The 23490-nt window shown below is 39.5% G+C and overlaps 1 protein-coding gene across 1 annotated transcript; it reads left to right on the top strand.

Annotated features, from left to right (window-relative positions):
• Window positions 1-54: 54 nt before the first annotated feature.
• On the top strand, window positions 55-22685 carry clic4 (chloride intracellular channel 4). Its single transcript, XM_004082387.4, has 6 exons — window positions 55-420; window positions 15495-15604; window positions 17665-17790; window positions 18219-18325; window positions 19161-19342; window positions 20973-22685. Exons 1-6 carry the CDS (start codon window positions 352-354, stop codon window positions 21135-21137), a joined length of 759 nt encoding a protein of 252 aa, XP_004082435.1. The 5' UTR covers window positions 55-351; the 3' UTR covers window positions 21138-22685.
• The last annotated feature ends 805 nt before the right edge of the window (window positions 22686-23490 follow it).

Raw genomic sequence — 23490 nt, 5'->3', positions numbered from 1 at the left:
GAACTCCTTCAGGGGTACCGCCCACATTTCTATGAGTTTCCTCGCGCCGCTGATGACATCACGGTCTTATATTCCCGTTTCTTCTTCCCAACGTCATCACTCATCCTCGCGCCTCCACGATGGTTTTGTAGCTTAGCTAGCCTGCGGGTAGAGAAACGTTGAACCGTTCACCTGAGAAGCCGGGAGCTTCCTCGTCCGCTCCGCCGTGTTCACCGCACCGGGAGATAAACCAGAGACTCGGGGGGAAAGGAGGAGTTTGCTGGAGAAAAGAAGTGTTTAGTCGGGCGTGGTGGCAAGAAAACGGAATAGTTTTTTTCTTCCCACCCTACAAACTTCAAAGTAGCATATACAATGTCGCTGTCGGTTCCACAGAACGGAATAAAGGCGGACAACGAACCCATTATCGAGCTTTTTGTTAAGGTAAGATTTTTAAAGTTTTGCTTTTCCTATGAGAATATGCTAAACTACTTCACGCTGCGGTACATTCTCCTCTGTTTTTGTGAAACAAAAGCAAAGGCGCGGTGGATAAAAGTGCTGCGGTGGGGGACCGAAAGCCGTTTTTCCTCCCTCTGTCGCTATCCGTTTACGTATTTGTACTACTTGTCTTTAGTTTAAAGTCGGTAACTGTTGGAACAAATGAAGCCATGTGGACGCTGCGCTGCCCCTCTGCAGGGCGGATGCAGCTCCTCAGAATGAGGCTAAGGCGAGCGAACCAGACCGAGAAACTGCCCGCTGCTTCGTAAACAAAAGCCCCGCAGTTGTGCTGCATGATCGGATGACATGCGGGCGAAATGACTTACATTGTTAGTCATAACATCCTGCATAAAAAGCTAGAAATCAAGTCAACGTTTCTGAAGAAAACGACTGTAAAAAGATACAAAAAAAATGTAATTGGAATATCATGAGGTTTGTCATATATTTATTCGAGGCTACTTAAGGTGAGACACCCTCCATCATGATGCTGGAGGAAGGTGAATGTCTTGTGTTGTTCTTCAGCAGTGTGCTAGATGGGCGGGAAAATAGCATAGGATGGGGGGGGGGCGCTCACATAGGGACAAAGGCTGTGTGGGGGGCTGTAGAAGGAGGAGGCTTTGTGGTCTTGTATCCAGTTTGTCGGTGGCAGTGATTATAGGGGCCCACAGACCAGAACACTTAAGTATGGATCGCAGGGAATGCTGGGAGCTCTGAAATGACTTACACATGCTTCACTCTGATTCATTTACAAAATTTGTTTTTTGTGCATTTGCTGAAAATGTGGTAATGCTTGTTACTGTATTCGACTAAAGTGAAGCCTTTGTATACAGAAGAGCTATTTAACCCACCTTTCACAGCAGCAGGAGAGGGTTACATCATCCAGAGGTCTGGCAGACCAATTGGACTCCTCCCTCTGTGCTCCAAATCTAGAAATTTCTCTCTGTGTTTTTGTTTTTCCAATGGCCCCCCACTCCTGACTGTGTTAGTTTGTGTCCTGTACATCGTCTTACATCTATTATTAATGGTGCGCTTGTTCTGCTGACTCAAACGCAGTCACAAGAGAGAATATCAGGTTGCTATAGGCACATTGCTGTGAGGCAGGCCCTCTGAAGAGCTAATAAATACTGTGTGCTCTTCACACACAGTGGTGTCAAATCAGTTAGGAAACTGCTACATGGTTTAGCTCACTAATTACTCTTCCATATAGTCTGTTTGTTCTGATTCAAATAACTTTCTGTTAAAGGCCCACTCCGATTATCCTTTGATTTACTGTAAAAATGTTCGCAGTTGTTTTTAAATTAGCATTTTTCGGTTTTAAGCCAAAATTGAAAAATCTGTCGTTTTCTAGGTCATAGTCTCTGCAGAGCAGCAGTAGTTTGTTAGGACTTTGCCTCTGAGTTGTCTGTCGTTGCTGTGGGCGAGCAGGAAGAATGTTCCCATTTCTCGATATCCTTATATTTAGCAACAAAAATGGTGAGCAATATTGGAGCTAACCAGCTGTATGTAGAATTTGAGCCAGATGGCAGTTCGAAGAAGGAAAATGAAGACGTATCTTGTCGACTGCAAGTGAATGCATCGGAATGGAGCGGAACAGGGAGCTTGTGGCCTACCTGTGGCAGCTTCTACGTCACAGCAGCAATCTTTTTCAACTGTATTTTTTTTGTCCGCTCCTGAATACACAACATTCAGAGGTGTAAATTTAAGCTTAGTTTTCTTTATGTATGTCCTACATCACCAGAATAATGTAACAAAAACATAATAAAAACAGAAACAACACAATTTTCATTGGAGTTTGTCTTTAAGGTAGCTAGGCTGTTTTTTTGTGTTTTTTTTTTTATATACTCCAATAATCTTGTGACTTCTTCCCCTATTGTTTATAGCAACAGTTGTCAAAATCACTCATGAAAACTTGACAGTCATTGGCTGTTTATAGCTCTGCTATATGGACATTTTACTTTAATAAGGACTCTTGACTGCACTGTAGCATGGGAGCCAGTTTAGCTCGTGCTGGTTTGCGGCGCCTTCCGTCCGTGAAACCAGGGTTCGACTCCGGGTTGCTCCCTGTTCCCTTCTCTACCTCTGCCGGTTCCAAGCCCGGTTTGAGAAAGTTGCGTCAGGAAGGGCATCCGGCGTAAAACATTGCCAAATTTACCATGCGACTTGTTCGCTGTGGCGACCCCTGATGGGAGAAGCCGAAAGTGGAAGAAGGAGACTGCACTGTAGCATAACAGATAATACCTTTATCAAAGGTGTGGAACACGGAGGCCGGGGCTGTTGGCACCTCCTGCTTTTCACTTCCTTAAAAAACTGTCTGCAATAGTCAAGACGTGTTTAATTTTCTTTTTTGAGTTGTAAATACAATTTGTGTTGTATAAACTCAAAAGCGAAAGACCTCACCTTTTGCTTTAAAAGCTGCATTTGTGTTTTTAGTCCTCTGTCTATGTTGATCCCTGCAATTATTTGAATGAGGTATCATCTGGTAGGTCATTAGTTGTTAAGCTCAACATCTTAAAATAAAAAAAGAAATTAAAAGTATTGGATGTCTGTTGTGTGCCTTCACAAGCATGTTTTCAAGCCATTCTCCACAACCATGTGACTTAACGGGATGAATCAAAAGGAGAAAGAAAGGCTTTATATCTTCTGAACATGTTGGCTGCAGCCCACTTGTGTTGTCTAGAACTGGAAAGCCTTTTGCTGCTTCCAGCCTTTAATCTGCCTGCCAGCTGTGACAGAAGAGCCAGTCAAGATGTTGGAGAAGCGCTTTTATGTGTGGAGACCCTGAGTCTATCTGTGTTTGTAAAAGCTCCTTTTTTAAGTCAGAGCAGTGCCATGGAAACCACGAGGACCAAAGCTTGCTTTCTAAAGGAGCTAGAAAATTCATCTCTGTGTAGAGCTGTCCAGGACAGACTATTATCAATTTAAACTTTTTAAACAATTTTCATTTCCCTTCATTCAGGTATATCTTAATCGACAATAACAGCCTTTTTTGTTGACATTTTCTCAAGGTTTTTGAAGCTTTGCACAGTTTGGCTATTTTCTTTCAGACAAAGTATTTCAGACAGATTGGATTGTGGTTTTATCTTCGAATTTCTGTCAAATGAGACTTATCCACTCATATTTTAGTTCCTCTAAAATATTGAATTAATACCCTCTGGGTAGGGCTGCACGATATGAGGAAAACTTGCGATATGCGATATTAGTGATCAATATTGCGATAACGATAAATTTGCGGTAAATAAACAAATAGAAAAATAAACAAAAACATCATTCCCATTTCATTGCAACAGTTTAAAAATTATACTCCAAATGACCCTCATCGACATGGGGGACAAACGTCAGGGTGGCTAACCCTGGTCCTCAAGAGCCTCAACCCTGTCTGTTTTCCAATTCTCCCTAGACTGCTCGATAATGATAACCAAAATCAGGTGTGTTCAGTCAATCAGGATGTGAAATCACTTGAGTCAGCCAATCAACAGCAAGCTGGTTAAGGAGAGCTGGAAAACAGGCAGGGTTGAGGCTCTTCAGGACCAGGGTTAACATAATAGGCCTCCATCTGATTGGTGAACAATGGGAAGGCGTCCATCTGATTGGTCAAAGCATAAAGGGATTTATTTGATTCGTTAAATGCTTCAAGCTGCTAGAAGATTGTTTTAACACATTTTGGGTTTGCGATTTATTGCGATATTCGCAGTCTTTTGCGATATGCATATTGCAGAGCTGGATATTGCGATAACGATAAATTTGCGGTATATTGTGCAGGCCTACCTCTGGGTGTTCTTTAAAACAATAAGGTGTTTTTCTCTAATTGGAAAATCAATAGTGCAGTCTATTTTCTGCAGACACGTGTTAGTGCTGCAGTCAGCATCCCATGAGGGACAAAGATGAATGATTTGTTTCTCTGTTGGCAGGGTAGCAAGTCTTTAGCTGTTATGTTTTTTTTTTTTTTTTTTGTGGCCTGTTAATTTGAATAGGCAGCAACTGGCCTGCTCTCTCTTTTGTGTCTGAATGACTCTCTGGCAATAGGTCTACTCAATACAGCATTGTGTATCTGTATATGTTGATTTCTAGAACATATACAAAATTTATTTCCATGATGCCGCATTTTACAGTTCACAGATGTCATAACAATTAATATAGGAAAACTTGTATTTAAGGTTGAAAATGGTAAAAAAAAAATCAAATGTTTTGAAAGTATGTTAAAAGACATACTTAAGATTAAAGACATACTTAAGATTAAATTAAGATTCTAAATATTTGCACAGGAGCAGATGTGTGTCATTTTACGGAATAATTTGAACAATGAAATCTGCTCCAATAGTATTCTGTCAATTTTTTTTTAGATAAGACTGATTAATGAAAAAACAGCTGGCAATTTATAAAGTATTTTATTTATTACTGTGTGGAGTGGGAAAATGTGACCATTCAGATAGATGTGAACCACTGACTTTATAAGAGAACTGAACCAGAAAATGTGACATCACTCATAGAAAATGGCTTATTTCCGGCTCCAACTAAATGAAGTGAATTCAGTCTGCATTTTTCTGCAAAACGGGCGCCGTGATTTGGAGTCAGGCGACGTCAGTAAGCAGTGATTGGTTCAAGTTGGTCTGAGTTAATGTTTCTATGTTATCTCCTGTCACCAATCAGGAACAAGCCTGTTGGCAATCCACACCCCTTCCATTGAAAGCGGGCTCGGAAGAATCTGTCAATCAAACCTTTCAAACGTTTAAGGTGGGGGCCAGAGGGCACCTCATGCTTTTATTGAGGCATCTGATTGGCCAGTTTATAACTTGAGAAACTGGCACAAAAAAATATAGAATTAGCAAGACCATGTTAAAATAGTTAGGAGATCAAGAATGGTTATTCTGACAATTAGAATGATCGAGTAACAGCTGTTGATTTCTCAAAAAAAGTCAATGGCTATATCTGAATTCCCACCCTAACCCCTATATAGTGCGCTTGCCATTTTGTAGTGCTGTCCAAATCTACAATTCCCAAATCGAGTGTCCTTGAAGTCTCTGTGAAAAACCAGTGTGCATCAATGTTTACTAAATCAGCAAATACAGACCACAATGCATTGCATCAGAACAATTTTTGCCAAAGATATATATTTAAATGTATTTTTTAAATAAATCATCAATTCTTTTATCTTCAGAAGACAGTAGACTCAAAAAAAATCATCGCAAAACGCTCATATTATATTTTAACTTTGTGAAATCGATGACATAATATCCAGCGTTTTAAAAAAAGTAGTGAACATGGTGTCCGAATTGCTTTTAAAGTTCAGGGCACTACATAGTGCCGCACTAAATAGTTTTTTTAGTAGTTGGGGGTAGGGTAGGAATTGTGACACAACCTATTGGATTTTGGCATTTTGGAGCCAGCAGGTATTTCCTATGTGGAACATAAAGGGGAGTCACTCAGTTCAGTTTTCATATATAGTCAATGGTGTGAATACATCAGAATTTGTAGTTTTTTGTAAATGTTTAAGCTTTTTTTTTAAAAAAATTCTTTAATTTACATTGCATAAAACCTGTTCACTTATCTGTAGTTTTGTGGGGGGGAAATGAGCAAGACTGGTACTCAGTCTTCTTTACTGGTTTTTATTAGGACAACCAGAACACCATTAAATAACTCTTAGACTTGCAGGCTTAAAGTGTTATGGCAGAAATTCTATTAAACTTGACAAAAGTCCAGACACAACTCAACATACAATATGTAAATAACCTGATATGATTGTTCTTTTATTAGAATATCTAAATTTCTATGTAATTAAGCAATCTGGTTAAATCTGTGACCAGCTCTCTTACCAAGAAAACTGTAACTATGAACTAAAGATACCCAGATTATCTTAATTGGGAAAATGTAAGTCATTGTCCTCTGTTTAATTTATTAACAAGGAGTCAGATGAGAAAGATGTTGTAGACTAATAGGAGGAAGTAGGCTGTGGGCTCTTTCTTTTACTTGAATATGTGTTAAATTTAGGTGTTCATTTTGCTACTTTTAACATCAACTAAAGTGCAGTTACAGGTTATTGAGGTTAGTCACTTAATGGTTGTTTTGTTAGCCTGTCATGTTTAAGTTTCCACTGGGGCTTGTGTGATATAATTAACATCATCATCCTTAAAAATGAACCTACCATTTGAATACTGGTTTTAAAACGAATAAAACATTACTCGGTCTATTAAAAAATTCATGCCAAAGCAGCAGAACTTGCATGTGTCAAAAATTTCCTATCCAACTCAAGTGAATCACTGCCTCTTTTAATCAGTTTGTAAGTGTAAGCATAAGTCTTCCCTTGGCAGGACATATTTTTTACGCCCAGAAAAACCTGGAACGGTGGCTGGATTCTTGAGTTAACTCACAAACCATCTGGTTTGACAGTTAAAATGAAAATGCAAGTACAATGTGAATAAACAGACTTCAGTATACAGCTCTTGAGTTTTGTTTTTAATCTGCATTTTTATCATTTTTGTTTTGTTACAGTCTTACCGGTAGTCATTTCTTTTACTGAGCAATCACGTTGTGGTTTAAATCCAGTTGATGAAAATACAATATTAAACACTTAATAACTTGCAGTTTTGTAAATATTCTTAGGCATTTTGTTCCCAGTTACTATAGAGGCTACAGTAATCTGCCAACAAAACAGAAAATAAAATGTAGAGAAAGAAGTAGTTACTACATTATCTGGCATATTGAAACGTCCTTATAGTGTACAGGGCTCCAGACTGCGACCATTTGCTCGCATTTTGCGACCAAAATTTGAGACTGTGCGACTGAATTTTACATCCAGTCGCACATGCGCGACCAGTAAATTTGCCTCCCCCAACCTCCGTATTTTTTTATTCATTAAACGTGGAAGCGGCCCGTCAATGATCAATGAAATGAGCAATGAAATCATCAATGAGACACGAGCCAACACGCACGCAGACAGACACACACACACTCGTGAGACTGGAGCACACGCGAGCGCACACTCGCATGTCATTGAGTGATGCCTGAGGCGGCCAATGCGTGTGAGAAGAATAGGGAAAGTCACTGCAAGTGGCTAAAATATGTGGAGGGGCGGGGCCTAGAGATAATCGAGTGCGCGTTAACGTCTGTGGGAAGGAAACGGAGACAAATCATCACAACCTGATATGTGCGTCTGAGCTATGAACAGCTAGCGAACTATTGATTCGTTCTTTCGACCTGCGGCTAGTATACCAGTGCCAGAGTGTACAGCAGGGGTCTCAAACTCGCGAAGCAAACCACGGCTCTCATGCACGGCTGTAACGACAGCACACCGCTCCCGCGGGAGATGGTCAGCTGAGGAGCATAAATGTCCCACACCTACATGCGTGACAGCTAACGGGGCTCGAACATAAACACGTGTGAGCGACAACACGATTTAGTCTTAGACGCACTTAAAACACGTGTGGAAAATGCAACGATAGACGTGTTTAAGATGAACCAGCGCCCGGGGGGGGGGGGGGCATGAAGGCGAAGCTGCAACAGGAAGTTGGAGTTGTCCTTAACATTCAATTTAATAATTATGCCTCTCCCCCTAAGTACGATCTGTGATATTACATCTTTTATAATTATTTCAATGTTTTGTGATGTATGTAGCCTTTTTTTAATCAGTTGGTATTTTAAATTATTTTAATTGATCAGTGAACTACAAAAACCCATCAGGACGCATGTCCCATAATGCATTGTTTTGTAGTCTGTAGGGCAGCTTTCAGTCAGTTCAGTACTAAATTTCCAGCTGTGTTTGGTCAGGTTGGGGTCTTGCTTCCGCCCCTTTCTGGTGATATTTTGGTTTTGATTGACAGGTGATGTTAGAGCAAAAACAAAAATATGTCTCACACCAGGTGATCTGTGCAGCGTTACGTCCATCTGGGTGATCTCAAATTATTGTGCATCTTGGCTGCACCTATTTGGTTTCGCCAACATGAATTTCCATCCCCTAATGTTTACATACATTTAAGTATTGTTCTTAACTGTGAAATGACCGAAAGGTTATTACGGTAATCACTTGTTACTAAAAACTTTTTTTATTCTAAATTTATGGTATATTGTTTACTATTTTTTTTTTTGTCATGACAGCGATGCTGCTGTCAGTTTACCTTCTTGTTGCATCTTCAAAAGTGCAGAATAAAATCTGACACTGAATTTGAAAAAGCAGATTGTAATTTTTGCATCTATAATTAAAGTATTTATTTACTTTATTTATTTTATTTAGTGTATTTATAATACAGTGGAAATTAGAAGATCTGGTTTGCATGTTGATTTACGGTATGCGCCCCTAAATTTTCAGGTTGTGCCCCTAAAATTTTCATTCAGGGGCCACAGTGCTCCTAGTGAAAAAAGTTAGTCTGGAGCCCTGGTGTAGGGTGGAAGCATACGTGTAAATTCTGTTCCTGGATAATTTATAGTACAACTTCTGCCCCATCGGGGCTTAAATGTTCCGCCCATGTGTGTCCCTTCATAGCGTGTAAAACAGTTGCCAAACCAAGGAGGAGGGGATGTTTGGTGATTTTGTAAGCAGAAAAGCAAAATAACAGACAGGTTAGTGGAGCAAATAACAGTAAGTATTTGTCAGTCACTGATTCTGCTAGTTGTTTGACTTAAAGGTTAAAGAGGTGTGTAATGTTATCATAGTACACTTCAACTGTGCGAGAGAGAGAATGGAGAAAAGAATCCAGGAGAATGTAATTATGCAGAATAAGTATTTGGTCAATAACAAAAGTTCTCAATAATTTGTAATGTAATCCCAGTTGTCAATGTCAGATATCAAAGTTTTCCTGTATGTCTTTAGCAGGTATGCTCACACTTTTATGGTCTTCTCAAGAGCTGTGATGTTTTGGGACAACATGAATATTCAACTTCCTTCCCAATTTCTCTAGTGGATTGAGGCCATCTAGAACCTCCAAATACTTTTTATGTAGCCATTCCTTTGATGCCCAGGCAATGTGTTTGGGATCATTGTTCTCTCCATACTTGGCCCCATTCATGCTTGCCTTAATTCGGATGCATCATCCTGTCGTCTTTGCAGAAAAGCAACCCAAAATCATGATGTTTCCACCTCCATGGTTCGCTATGGGGTGTAGTATCCTTGGGTTTTCAACTCAAACACGGCAAGTGGCGTTTATTCCAAAAAGTTCCATCACATTTCCACAAGTCTGGAAATGTGCTGGTTTAAAGTCCCTCCAGTCATCTTTTGATCTATCGTAAAAACATTCCCAGTGGTCTTTTAATTATGATCATAAGTTTTTAGGCAAAATAAAATAAAAAAAACTGTAATTTTCAAGGGTATAGTTTCTGCAGCACTGCAGGAGTTCTTCTGAAATTCGTATCTGAGTTGTGGATTGGACTTTAGGCATGGAGTAGACTTAAGTAAGACTGAGCCAATTTCCCATCATGCCTCTGTATACACTTTCTTCTGGTAGCTTACAGCCCCTCCCAAAAACAATACTATTCAGACTATTTCAGTTAAATCCTTAAAAACACAATATAATTTACAGCTCAATTCATCAGGTATTTTTGTAGTACCTATCTTCTTTTTCTTATGGTAAATATTGTCAACTGACTTTAAGTTTCAAATTTCCAACTAGTAAATTGTTGGTATAAAGCCGACTATTTGCTCTTTAACAAATTGTCCTTCAGATTATTACTAGCTTGGTATGACAGGAAATGTAAATAGTTTGTTGTATTTAATTTAAACATTTCTATAAATAATTAGGTTGATGCATATATGGGATTGACCATGTAAATGAATGCTTCTGATGTGACAGTGAAGCACAGGAGCTTTCTGTCTGGATGAAAGTGTCGAGGTTTTCATCGGTGATGTCAGCCTGACTCAGAGCCCCACCAAGAACTTTATGGTGTTTCCATGTTCCGACAGAAATGGATTCTTTTGAACATTCATCTCCCTGACTGTGGCCAGGGCGAGACGACCACTACCAGAGTCTGAAGAAGTTGACTGTTCATTCACTTAATGGGATTGGTACCAAGCGTTAAGAAGTTTTGGCCAGTCTGGTCATAGTTCTTAGCATTGAGTATCTTAAAAACAAAACAAGCAAAGGCAAACAGCTCATTGTTGACTCGCTTGGAGACAGTTGGTAAAATCACAATTCATTAGGTCATCTTCAGTAATGAAAATGTATTATACTGTCCCTGTTTTTGTGGTTTTCAGTCATCTCTGACCTCCATTTTGTTCTTTAATATTAACCAGGTTGGAAGTAGGTTAATATTTCCCAACATAGTCAATTTGATCCCCAACTCTGTCTCCCCTACTACAAGTGTCTGTTACCATGGCTGCAGCTAAAAAAGCAGACCTTCCTGCTGTGTGTCAGAGCTGGAGTGGAAAGAAGAGCTCCAGCTTTTCCAGCATCGTCAGTCCCTTATTCGGTCAAGTGTGATGTGAACTTTCTGAGTGGTCCACCCAATTTAGAAAATGAAGTATGTTAGGGAGGGGAAGGCACAAGTTTCCATGTTGCTAAAAATAGTTCAGAAGCAGGGAGTCTGAGAGGACCGTGCCTGGCAAGAACAGGATCTATTGTCCCTAGTGGAACCGTTGTGTCACATTGCTCGGCTAGAAAAGAAAAGGTCAGCTTTTTTAGGACTCCTTGGAGTGATAAGAGAAACGTCTAACAGGTTTTGCTTGTAAAAAAAAATCATGGAACTTGGGACAAAGTCAGTTTATGTCATACGTCATAAAAATGGCAGTATTTTCTCAAAGTAAATATACAGGAAAGTACCTGACATAAAAGAGCCTTTACATGTATTGTTTCTTCTTGGTTTACAAGTTTTTTTGGGTCATCTACCGGTACTTATTAAAAAAATCTCTAAAACATTCCATGCTGTTCTGATAAATGAGAAGTGCTTTTCGTCCCCCCTTAAACCTTTCACTTATTCATATAATATGCTCAGGTGTAACGACTTCAATGAAAAAGCCCAAAGCAGACTGTTTTTTATAAGAACATTGATAACAGTAGGGCAGAACTTGAATGTTGGCCGGCGTCAGCAGTTACAACATTCACAGCTCATATTCATGCTGCTGGCAGCACGGACACGGGACGGAGGGCAAGGGAGTCCATTGGCTTATGTGGCTGTTAAACGTTTATGTAGCACTTCTCATTGGAATGTTTGAATCAAGACAAGAAATGCTGAATAAACAGGGAAATAATGTGAATACCAATATGGTGTATAGCAGAAACTGCCATCATGAAAAGATTTGTATGCTTTCTGATTTATCACCCAACTTTTAGATGAAGGAAGTCACAGAGGAAGCGATTAAAGTCCTGACTTAATTGAGTTGAAAAGAGGATGGATGTGTTTGACCCAATCCCATTGTACTATTGTTGGTTCTGAGTGTTCTGAACGCCAACTCCTAGATAACGTCTGACTTGTGCCATGACTCACAACTTCCACTGCAGCTGTGTGTGCCTGGTGTCTGCTAGCTTCCCCTCCACTGAGCCTAAATAAAGCCTGTTAGCAATAGTCAACTGTTCCAGTTGCTTGTGGATCAGATGTTAATATGCCCAATTGAAACACAGGGTATGGATAAAGCTGAGTCAAAGATTGTGTAAGTGTTAGTCACTTGTAATGTTCCCAAATCCTTTTGGGGTAAAGTGGTATCGAAATATTTAGCCCTTTTTATTTTTGCATGATTGAACACTTGTGTTTTTGTACTTTGGTTCCTGAAAAAGGCACACATTTTGCACTGACTTTCTTTATGTCAAAGATCTGGTAAAACGGTTTTCCTGTTGTTACTTTTCTTGCAATGAGGTGTTATTTCCTAGACCATGCAACTGGTGACGTGAACAAGACTCAACAAACAAAACACTCTTTGTGGTGTTCCTTTATATGAGGTTCTCCAGATGCCTCAATCCTGAATGTCACGCAGTAGAAGTGGAAATCCAAAGCATGGTGTTTGGATATGTAGTTTTCTTTTTTGTCAGAGATGATATGTTTAATATAATACAAGAAAATATAGAAGATATCTATATTTATGGTGTTTGAATACTTCAGAAGTTCCTAAATATCCTCAAGGTTATAATTTTTTTTAAATATTTAATATATAATTTATAATTGAATCCCAACAAAGCTGCAGTTTTTATGCAGTTTATTTATTTTTCTCTCATTAAAAATACTATTTTAATGAATAATATAGGCTTAATTATTTTAAAGTGCAGCCTCTGTTTGTTACAGCAGGTACATTGTACAATAAAAATGCTGCATCTCTTAAACTAAACAAAGCAGCCTCTTCGTCGGGAATAACAGGACATTTCTGGAATAGTTGCTCCCTCCTCTCCAAATGACCAGCCCCACCCAACTCCATGCTGGGGCCCCACGATAGGGGTGGAGGGATGAAGCAGGAAGAGGGGGAAGAGGAAATGAGCAATATGCCACAGAGTAATATACCACTGACACTTTCTCCTGTTCCTCTTCCTTTCTCCTAAAGCATCAATTACCTTTTGTTGTCCTGTTAGTAATATTCAAATTCCCTCATTTCCTCCTTGACTTCCTTGAAGACTTTTTTTCCTTTTACACGTATGTGTCGGTGCAAAGGTTTGCCTTATTAGAGTCTCCCTCTGAAAGTTTCAGTTTTTCTGCAGATTTCTTTAGAGATCCTATTTATTCTGCTTGTGGTTCTTGTTGCTCATTGTTGACACAGCTTAGAAGAACTTAACTTTCAAAACAGAAAGTTATTTGACTTCCAAATTAAATTTAGTTTGGTGCTTTGCATTTTTTCTGCATGCCAAGTAAGACTCTAATTTTGATGGTTCACCTGCACTGCTGAGGAAAGAGGAGCTTGCACTATTGAGAGTGCAAGCTCCTCTTTCCTTGTCATATGTTTTGGTCATTGCCATGGAAACAGTTGCTGTGCAGCCTTACCAACCTTAATCCAAACCTGAAAGCTTCTCTGTTGGTGTTTTGCTTTAGGGTAATCATCCCATTGATGGTTTTCTGATTCCAGAAGGATTGCCTAGTGCTTTTTACAGTCTGTTGACTGCAAACCACAGTTCCCCTGAAGCTTCATTCCAGTTTTGAGTCCTATAATATAAAAATAGACTCTTATTCAAAGAACAATAGCAGTGTGGACCAATGAAGACACTGATTCAAAGGGCCGAAGAGAGCGGGGACAGTACAATGAGAGCCGACTGACAGATCAAACGGAGCCATCTCACTTGGTGTCACTCAGAGGACAGACAGAGCAGCCTGTTAGTCCACACGAGCACTCATGAACAAGGTCCTTCATTGAAGAGGAATCACAGCCTGCGACTTTCATACACAAATGTTTATCACAACATCTTAACATCGTTGTAGTCAGTGTCGTCTGTGAACTGTGTTGAATGAGAACAACACCCCTGCTACAATTGAGAATTGTATTTTTTCCCATTGAAGAAAGCAACTTTAGTCTTCAGTGTTTGAAGAGTTCAGAACGTGGATGAAATGACTTCAGTGAAGACAGATTAAACTGTTTTACAGAGTCTCTGCACTTAGTCATTTTTTTTACATTTTGTTTAAAGAAATAAGAAGTTATTTAAAAAGAAAAGCAAAGTTCCACAGAATGAAAGATTTAATTTGCTAAAATACAAATATTACAGATTACTAAGATAGTATAATATAGTAGACTTTGATTATCCAGGTGTACAGATACAGACTCTTTCCTCTGTCAGTGATGAATGTCGGTTTCAGTACTCATACTTTTTTTTGCACAATAAAGCTGCTTATATACAAATTATTTATTGTTATGATGATAAACACATGCAATTAGATCCTATATGGACATTTTACAATAGTAAAGTTCTCATCATATGTGTAATATACTCAAACATAAGTGTGGAGTGAGTTGTCTTTACTGGATAATCTACAATATTTAGTCAAAAATAAAGCTTACTCTAATTTTTGTGTGTTTTTCTCAAAATCTGATATGGTTTCAGTGAAAAAAGATAGGTTGTGTTTGAGAAAAATGAAAGTTAAGGTTTGTATGCGTAAACCAATCAGATGTTTTCCTTGTGCTGTGATGTGAACGGCAGATGCTGCATTGTTGATTCTGCTGTTGAGAGGATCAAGAACTTATTCAAAGGACTGAAAAGCCTGGAAAGCAAAGGACAAAGAGATGAATTGCTGCAGGGAGAACAGGAAATGTCTTTGACAGTCTGTTGCTCCCCAACGTCCGTTTGTGTTGAAAGGGCAGGAGAAATATGGTTTCGCATTTTTGTGTTTGCTGTGAAAAATGAAAACGTTTTTGTAGTTTTGTTCATTTACCAACAGCTAGTGTTGTTCATGCGTACTAAATTAAAATGTAATTGTATTTGTTTATTTTCCCTTTAGCGTCTTGTTTTTCTTAAAGACCAGCATGTTGTGTTATTTTTCAGATGATGGAGGATATATATAAAGAAAATTAAGCTCAAAATTACATTTCTGAGTATTTCTCTATTCAAAATGTTGTGAATCGGGAGCAGACGAAAAAATGCTGTTTGGAAAAGAGCCTAATTATGACGTAGAAAATACACGGAGCGGGTCACCAGCTCTGAGCTCTCAGCAACAGGGAGGGGAAGAGGGCGGGGTCTGTGGCAACAGTCCCGCCCACAACTCAGAGGTGAATTTCTAGTGAACTGCTGCTGCTATGCAGAAGCTATATCCTAGAACATTAGACAGGTTTTTTGATTTTGGCTAATAATGGCATAATCAAAATTATCCACTGGGAATGTTTGAAAATGGATCAAAAGAGGATTGAATCAGATTGGGACTTTAGCTGTTTTCTTCAGAAGCATAAGCAGATCCGTTTAAGCCTGTCAGACAAGATTTTGGATTTTCCACGTTCTCCTTTCTACTTAAACACTTCTCAAAGATCCATTCTCTAAAACAGACCTTTTTTAATTCTTGTGTACTTTTGAACTACCAGGGTATATTCCTTGTGATGTTAGTTTACATATGTGTAGTTTTGAGCAAAAAAACTCATCATGCATGTATGTTGTAATGTCAGCTCTTTAGTTAACCCGCTCCCTTTGTTGTTTTCATTTTAGGCTGGAAGCGATGGCGAGAGCATCGGGAACTGCCCCTTCTCTCAGAGGCTCTTCATGATATTGTGGCTGAAAGGAGTCGTCTTCAATGTTACTACAGTGGACCTTAAGAGGCGAGGCTTTGTGTTTTGAATATCTAGTTTTCTCTCCATGTTTTCTAACAATCTGCTTGTTGACTTACAAACTGCTTTTTTAAAATCAGAAATCAGTTTCTCCCTCCTCACTCTGCCAGTGATGCTAGGCGTTTCCACAACAATTGTAGCTACTTTGATGCAGCCCCACCTCTGGCACGCTCCCTGCTTCCCTTTGGTTTTCCCATGACCCCATCCTAGACCAAAGAACAGCAGAGAAAAATAAACACCAGTCTGGAGGAATTATTTGAAGTCTTTTAAGTAAACAGACTCTTTCCACTTATGTTTAGTCTGTTTTATTCTTTGTTTCAATTCTGATAAGAAAAAATCATCTTCTGAAGATTGACTTTAGGAAAAAAAATGTTGTTTTGTGTGAACTTACAGAAATCCAAACATGTGATTTATCTTTATTAAGTCTCTAACATAGCCAGTGCTGCATTCAGCCACCCTTCTCTATATTCAGAGGGATGTCTGTGGTCTTTTCTGTGTGTTTTTACTCAGACAGAAGATTCCTCTTGCCTCATTGTAAATGCCTCATACATTTAGCAGTAAGCCTACATGCTTTATGACTGGGCGTCTCCTCTATTGCTACGTTAAGAGGAAAGAAAACATCAGATCTTCCTGATAATCTTTTTTTTTCTTAGAAAGTTTGGATGAAGAAATCAAAAACGCTTTGTCTTTTATTTCTGTGTCCCTGAAAGACAAGTCAAGAAACCTTTATTTATTCCCTGTCATTTGCTGCATCTTTATCTAGTCAATATGGTTATCTGTGTGGCAAAAGAAGATGTGTGTTTGCTGCATTTATGGCTTTAATCAGAAGAGCGGTAGATGTTGTATAACCTGGTCCTGTGGCATGACATGTACCGGAGAACCAGGGCTCACCGTTTGAAGTTTGGGGATTTTCTTTCCTGTTTTTCCAGGGCCACTAAAATATTTTGCTACCGAGTCTCAATCCACTCTACCCACTCATTGGTTTATCACTCAGACTGTAACACTTCCCTTCACATGCCAAAGGGTTGAAGTCATTTCCTCCTGCTGGTGTCCTTAAATGGCAGCCCCAGAATTCAGCCATCTCCTTCCAACACTAGCTGTTGCTGCTACTCATAATGCACCATTAATGCTTAACTGCTGTCGGAGCATTGCCTTTTTTTTAAGGCTTGCTTGCTAAATTTGAGTACTCAGTTGTGTTGGCACCCCTCATTCAACACATGCTAATTTCAGTTTGCGCTGCAGCCTCATCTGCCTGCCATCTGGCACCGAATGTGCCGGTTTGAAGGCTGCAGAAAGGAGACACAAACACAGTTATAAACACAGCACCTGTTCCCGTAGAAGGAGAAACCCTGGATGACTCAGGAAAAGTGGATTACACAGTTGTGACCCTACATATGTGCAGCAGGGCCAGACTAACACTGTTCTGTGCCCCAGGCCATGGCAAATGAAGACCCCGCTTCATCCCAAAGAGACAACTCAAAAAGGGAAAAAAAGGATCAATAAGTAAACGTTGACCAGAAAGTATCTGAAAGCTTCTCTTCTTTTTGGTGTACTAATATTTATACTTTTATACTACTTTTCAGTGTTTAGTTTGCGTCTTTCCCTAGAAAGGATTAAAACTGGAGCATAACGTTTGGTGCTTACAAAAGCTTAATTTTAGTGCTGTTTACTTTTAACCAGATAGACAGGACAGTATCTGGAACATTTAACTAACTAAATATATGTTTTAGTTTACTTTACAATAAAAATATGTTTTATTTTATTTTTTTATGTCCTGCAATCTTACTCTTACTCTAAATGCTTAACTGTCCTGAAGTTTTTTTGCTCTTTTATTTGATTTGTTATGGATTTCATACCTTTGTTTAATAAACCTTTATCTTTACTTCACACTCAAATGTATAGACTTCCTTAGGACTACAGTTTAAATCCATCTGAGTTACTTCTTGTGGCCCTTTTGTTGCACCTCTCTAGATAAGCTGCTATGCATTTGCTGGATCTTTATGATGTATGTCTGTGTTTATGGGTAAACTAATATCCAATCATCCTAACAGGAAGCCTGCAGACCTCCAGAACCTGGCTCCTGGCACACACCCGCCCTTCATCACCTTTAACGGTGAGGTCAAAACTGATGTCAACAAGATTGAGGAGTTTCTTGAAGATGTCCTCTGCCCACCCAAGTAAGTACCTTCTGATCAATGTGATGATGACTTCCAACAGCTGTTCACCAAAGACGAGACATTTAAAAACATCATGTCTGGTGAGGCTGAGGTTTCTTGAATCACTTCAAAGCCAAAGTCTCTAAGGTTACTCAGGAATATATTTCTTTAATCCTAAAATGTTTTTTTTTTCTTTGCAAACCATTTTGACAATGACTCTAAACACGTGCAAACGTTAATGCAAACACACTACCGTCACTGTGTTCAGTTTGCTTTTGGATGATAACCAACCAGAGGAGTAAAGCTTCGAATTTGTTTAAATAAATGTCAGCTGTATGGATCGGACTTCCTTTTCTCTCCTTTAAACTAAAGAACGCCAGAATTTTCAAATGGCAACTTTTATTTCTACAGCATGAATTGTTTCCTCTCATTTGTGTTATTTTTTTCAGGTTTATTAAACTTGGTGCAAGACACCCCGAGTCAAACACCGCCGGTATGGACATCTTTGCCAAGTTTTCCGCATTCATCAAGAACTCCAAGCCCGATGCAAATGAAGGTACATTTCTTGTACTCTCTCTTACAGGCAGACATGGGTGAGCATTTTGTTTTATAGGTGTCACTAACACTTGTTGGAAGTGCTTTCTGGTTGCTATGCAACCTTGGAAGCCCTGCACTGATTGGTGGACCATGGCTTGAATTGGGAACATAGCGCTTTTTGTTCTGCAGCCTGGCCCAGTCCTTTGCTCGCTGTCTCACCTGGATCTTTCCAGAAAAAATGTATTTCCTTCTTTTTGTTTGTTTTCATGAAACGACAACCCTGTGGATATTATCAGTAAGTCCAGATAACGTCGTGTGTAATACAACAAGACCCGTTCTATGCTATAATTTTTGTCTTGAAAGAATCTTGGGAATGTTTTTTCTGGAATGACAATGTTGAAATCCTTGAAAGACTTCATATCTGATTGTAGTTGTCTGTTCTCCACCATAAGACAATATTAAACTGAAAGCTGGATGTGAAAGTCCAGACTGTGTCAACAGTCACAAGTTGAAGCTCATGGGTCAGTGATGATTGCTTTCAAAGGTAACTGGTAAATGTGATATTGAGTATTATATGTTGACACTTTCTCACAGTTGAAGGGTTTAGTCATGAGTCAAACATGGGTGCAGTAAGATTCAAGGAAAGCTATCACTGCAATAAAATGCATTCCTTCTCAGAGGAATGTAGGGGATTGTATTTGACTTCTTCAGTAGCAAGAGGTTATGTTTAACTTTACCTGGTTTAAAGCCTTGTTTCTTATATCAGGTCATGTTGGTGCAGTCAGTTTGATTGTGGAATGCTGCCCCCGTGTGGCTGATCAGGGTTAACCATGTAAATAAAATTACCCCTGCAGCTCTGGAGCGTGGGCTCCTGAAGACCCTGCAGAAGCTAGATGAGTATCTCCGCACCCCGCTTCCGGACGAGATCGACCACAACAGTATAGAGGACGTGAAGGTTTCAGGCCGCAAATTCCTGGACGGAGATGAGATGACCCTGGCCGACTGCAACCTGTTGCCTAAGCTCCACATAGTTAAGGTGAGACAGTTAGATTATAACAAAGTCACAGCATTTTTACAGGTGCTTTGTTCAATTTATTCTACTTAGTGGACGCCTTTGGTGGAAATGGCAGTTTCTCATTTCTCAGTTTCTGCAGGAACCTTTAGAATAGCGACTGTATTTATTTGAGAAGGTATCCCTGTCTTTTTGTGTCGTGATTTTGTCCTAATTTAAGACAAACTTTGGCAGTAGAGAACTGTTGAGGCCAGAAAAGATTTCTTTTAGTTACTGCAAGTAGAAGGGAAAGTTGTGTAGATGACCAGCAATGTTTTACATGATGCCCTGCATCTTCCACGTTCTTGTGTACTAGACGTTCCAGACTCTCCTCATCATGAGATTAGCCTTCATTACCAGCTTGTTCAGCTTCTTTAAATTGCGTATTCCTGCCCCAACAGATAACAGCATTTAAAAGATTGCTGTCGTCTAAGTTCCAAAATCTCTGCATTGTCTTGCTGCAAACATTACAGAGCCAAAGCTTTCCTAGTAAGTCATACCTTAACTGTGCTTTTTACAGCCTCAGTTTCTGTTTGTCGTTGAGTTGAACACAGGATCTGGAGATCTCCATAAAGTCCCAGAGGACAAAGAGACCTTCAGTTCATTTCCTTTAAAAAAACAACAGTGTTTGTAACATGTTTAAGTTTTTTACTGTGAAATCTCAAAAAATCTGCAATCATCTCGTATTTTGATATTTGAGATACGTTTCTTGTTCCCAACAGTGACTGATCACTTTCCTTCACCCTGACAGCATAAACTCTCATGAGGTTATTTCTGCACGAGCCAATAGGTTCTTATAGTTAGCAGAAACCCAGACAGCAGAATTGTCTCAGCATCTTGTTATAGAATAGTGTTGTCTGGGCGTAGTTGAGCAAAGTAAAAGTCAACAAACATGATGCTCAAAATGTTTGCTCTCATGGGAGTGTTCTGCCTGAAGCAGGTGGACGATGGCATCTGCATCGGAGCACTGCAATGGGCTGGTTTCCATGGGTAACCAAAAAAACCAAAAACATTCTATGACTGGGGAATAGTTTTCCATTCATTAAACCTCCATTCCCACATATTCCTACATCAGGGATAAATCAGGTCACCACTTCATTGCAGGGCACAAATGAAACAGATTAAAAACTCTCAGCTTGGGTGAAGGTGGAATTGTTTTAATGAAAAACAGAACACTAGAATTTGCTTAATTTTATAATTTCTGTGTACATTTTTTATAAAAAGTTGAAGACATTATGTTTTTTCATTAAACAGTTTTCCAAATATGTATATTAAATAAAGGTGAAACCTTTTAAAGCAAAGAAAATGAAAGATTTTCTTATATAAAGGTCGCTTGTATATTTTTTTTTATTTCAAACCCAGACCTGCTAATTAATTTAATGCTGTGTTTTCTTCAGCTTTGAGCAAAAGTTATGTTTTAAAACCTGCAGAAATGAAATACATTTAATCTGGAGGCACAAACCATGAAATCAAAGGATTCTGTTGTTTCCCTAACATGACTTCAGCTTTGACCTATAAATGGAACGTGCGACACCTTTCAGATGCCTTTGGCTGTGTGCTTACTGAGTGCTTCTGGAGTTGGTGTGGATCACAGTTGATTTCTTGATTTCTACAGGTTGTGGCCAGAAAATACAGAGGCTTCGACATCCCCAAAGAAATGACGGCCATCTGGAAGTACCTTAACAACGCCTACACACGGGAAGAGTTTATCAACACCTGCCCCAGTGACAAGGAGATCGAAATCGCTTACGCAGATGTGGCCAAGAGGCTTGTCAAATAAGCCCTGGTCCTGACCCTTCACCCCTAACCCCGCTTCACTTCCTCTCACTCTGTCGTCCTCAGCGCAGGGACTGATGTGCTTCTTCGTGTGTTCTTTCCTCCGTTGGTTCTCCTCAACTGTTTCATCGTGTTCAAGGCTGTGAGAGTGCTGGAGCCTATCCTGTCTGTCTTGGGCTCAGACGTGGGATGTGCCCTACAAAGGTCATTTGTTGCTCTACGAGAAAGGAAGTTGGACTAACCCTAAACTTCTTCCCTCCGGTTCTATGAAGGTCCCTCGAGTAAAATCGGCAGAGATCCCCCGTATTCATCTTTTCATGGTTAACTGTTTTTGTTCTCAAAAGTGCGGATGGATGAGTGACAGAAGCCGCCAAACACTCTATCAGAGCTTATCCAGAATGTGCTCCCGCTCAAGTGACCTTCTAGCTGACTCTGCATGCAGGGAAATGTCACAAGCTGCTTTAAGTTGAAGTTGGATAAAAACTGTAGCGTGGGTAAACTATCACGCGAACACTGAAAAGCTTGTTTTATTTTGTCTTTTAGCTCATGAAGACACGTAAACAGTGTTGAAGCTCCAGTGTTTCTGGCTCAAATATTTGACAGGGTTATGCAGAAGCTAAAGGTAGTCCAAACCTGAGCATCAGTAAGCTTTAGTTTTTTTGTTGAGCTGTTTATTAAAAAAAAAAATCAAAAAACTTTTATTGCAGGTAGAGCTACCTGATATTCAAACTCGATGTCTTGTAGCCGCAGATGGACTAAAATGAAGTGGTTTAGCTCAGTGAAACTGAAGGAGATTCCTGCAGAACTATGACCTCTCAGGAAGAATTAAACCTGAGTTCCATGAAGATATCAAACCATATGTAGCTTGTTTTAGTCATGATGGCCTTTTGTTATCACCACATTGCCAATATTTTCATCTAAAAAAGAGTTTTGTCTCTTTAATGCTGATTGTAGCTCCACTTCTACATCTTGAACCAAAAAGGGGCTCATTATTCTGGACACTGTGGATTTACTGGCGCTGACTAGTGAAGGTGAACACCACATACGTGTTTGAGGGACACGTCCAGGGACCATGAAGTGCAAACAATATTTATGACTATATGAAAACAAAACTGTTTCTAATTTCTCGTTGGTTCATAGTCTGACCTGAGGTAGCGAATATGTTACTGTAGCTCCAGGAGTGCATTAGTGCAGATCAAACAAAATCTGTCTTCAACATTGGAATCTGATACAAAGGAACTGTAAATATTTTTTCTTTCATTGTTCGGATTTTCAGTATGTAAATTTAAAACCAGTCATCTATACTGAGGAGAAAAAAAGAGAGAAAAAATGGGCCACTTTTTTTTTGCCTGCTTGGATTTGAACTCCAGCTGAAACGATTCCTCTTTGCCTTACTTGTTTTTCTCTGCAGGATGTTTTTTGCAGGACGGATTATTTTAGTGATCATTTCATGGCAATGTTTGGCATTGTATGAAGATGATGTCCAAGTTAGTTCATGGCTTTTTTTTAACAATAATACTGACTGAATTAAAATAAACTTCATATCAACACATTCTTTGTTTTGTTCCTTTTTTCTCTGCGTTATTGTTTGTTTACACTGAAACATTGTGTTGTGGTGACAGTCGGTTCGGTTTATTATGGTAGTTCGTTTATAACATGCAACTCAAAGCATTATTTTACCAAGTTCAGTTCATGAAAATCAAGAAAAGTTCAAATAAAAATGACAGATTTATTGAGCTCATGACAAGTGAACCCTGCAGATGCTCACTTAACCTTTATTTTCCTGTTTTTGACCACACTAGTAGCACAAACCTAGTATCCCTCAGAGGGCCCCCTGAGGAACCTCTAGGCTAACCAGTGTATGTTTACAGCTCTCTCACTGCAAGGAATGTCTCATATGAGTGACTGTGGCTTCCACCTCCACCCAAAGAGGCTCTCCTACAGTAAACCTTAAGGATGGTTCTCAGCCAAATCCCTGCGGCTCATTGCAGTCAAGGTTTCACAAGAATGAGGGGGGGGGGGGGGGGGGTGCAGACTTTGGATCTTCTCCAGATCATTAACGTATTATTGTGTTTCAGCCTCAGACATTTTCCCGACTTACAGAGACGCTCGTAATTCACAGAGGCGTTATCCACCCAGACATAGACTGTGTGTGTGAGACTAAAGGAAGAAACAACAAGCTGGCTATCATTCAGACCACACAATCACCACGAGGACTGAGTGTATTAGTGTAATTGGGTAATGAAGGGGAGTGTTTTTCAGACATCTTGACTCTGAGTTTGTGCGCACGCTTCCTTTGTTTTTGTCCGATTCAATCTACAGTTGAGGCACATCTGGGAAAAACCCAGGAGTCTTTT

The sequence above is a fragment of the Oryzias latipes genome, chromosome 22 (assembly GCF_053564925.1).
Source record: "Oryzias latipes strain Hd-rR chromosome 22, Olatipes_Hd-rR_3.1".
Lineage (NCBI taxonomy): Eukaryota > Metazoa > Chordata > Actinopteri > Beloniformes > Adrianichthyidae > Oryzias > Oryzias latipes.
Note: the sequence above shows the minus strand (reverse complement) of the source record. Positions and strands in the feature narration are given on the sequence as shown.

What these genes read in the sequence shown, in the direction of transcription:
- clic4 (XM_004082387.4), top strand. Translation starts at nt 352, where the DNA reads ATGTCGCTGTCGGTTCCACAGAACGGAATAAAGGCGGACAACGAACCC. An exon ending in ACTACAGTGGACCTTAAGAG is followed by an intron (nt 15,605 to 17,664) that starts GCGAGGCTTTGT and finishes TCATCCTAACAG; the next exon opens with GAAGCCTGCAGACCTCCAGA. An exon ending in GATGTCCTCTGCCCACCCAA is followed by an intron (nt 17,791 to 18,218) that starts GTAAGTACCTTC and finishes TATTTTTTTCAG; the next exon opens with GTTTATTAAACTTGGTGCAA.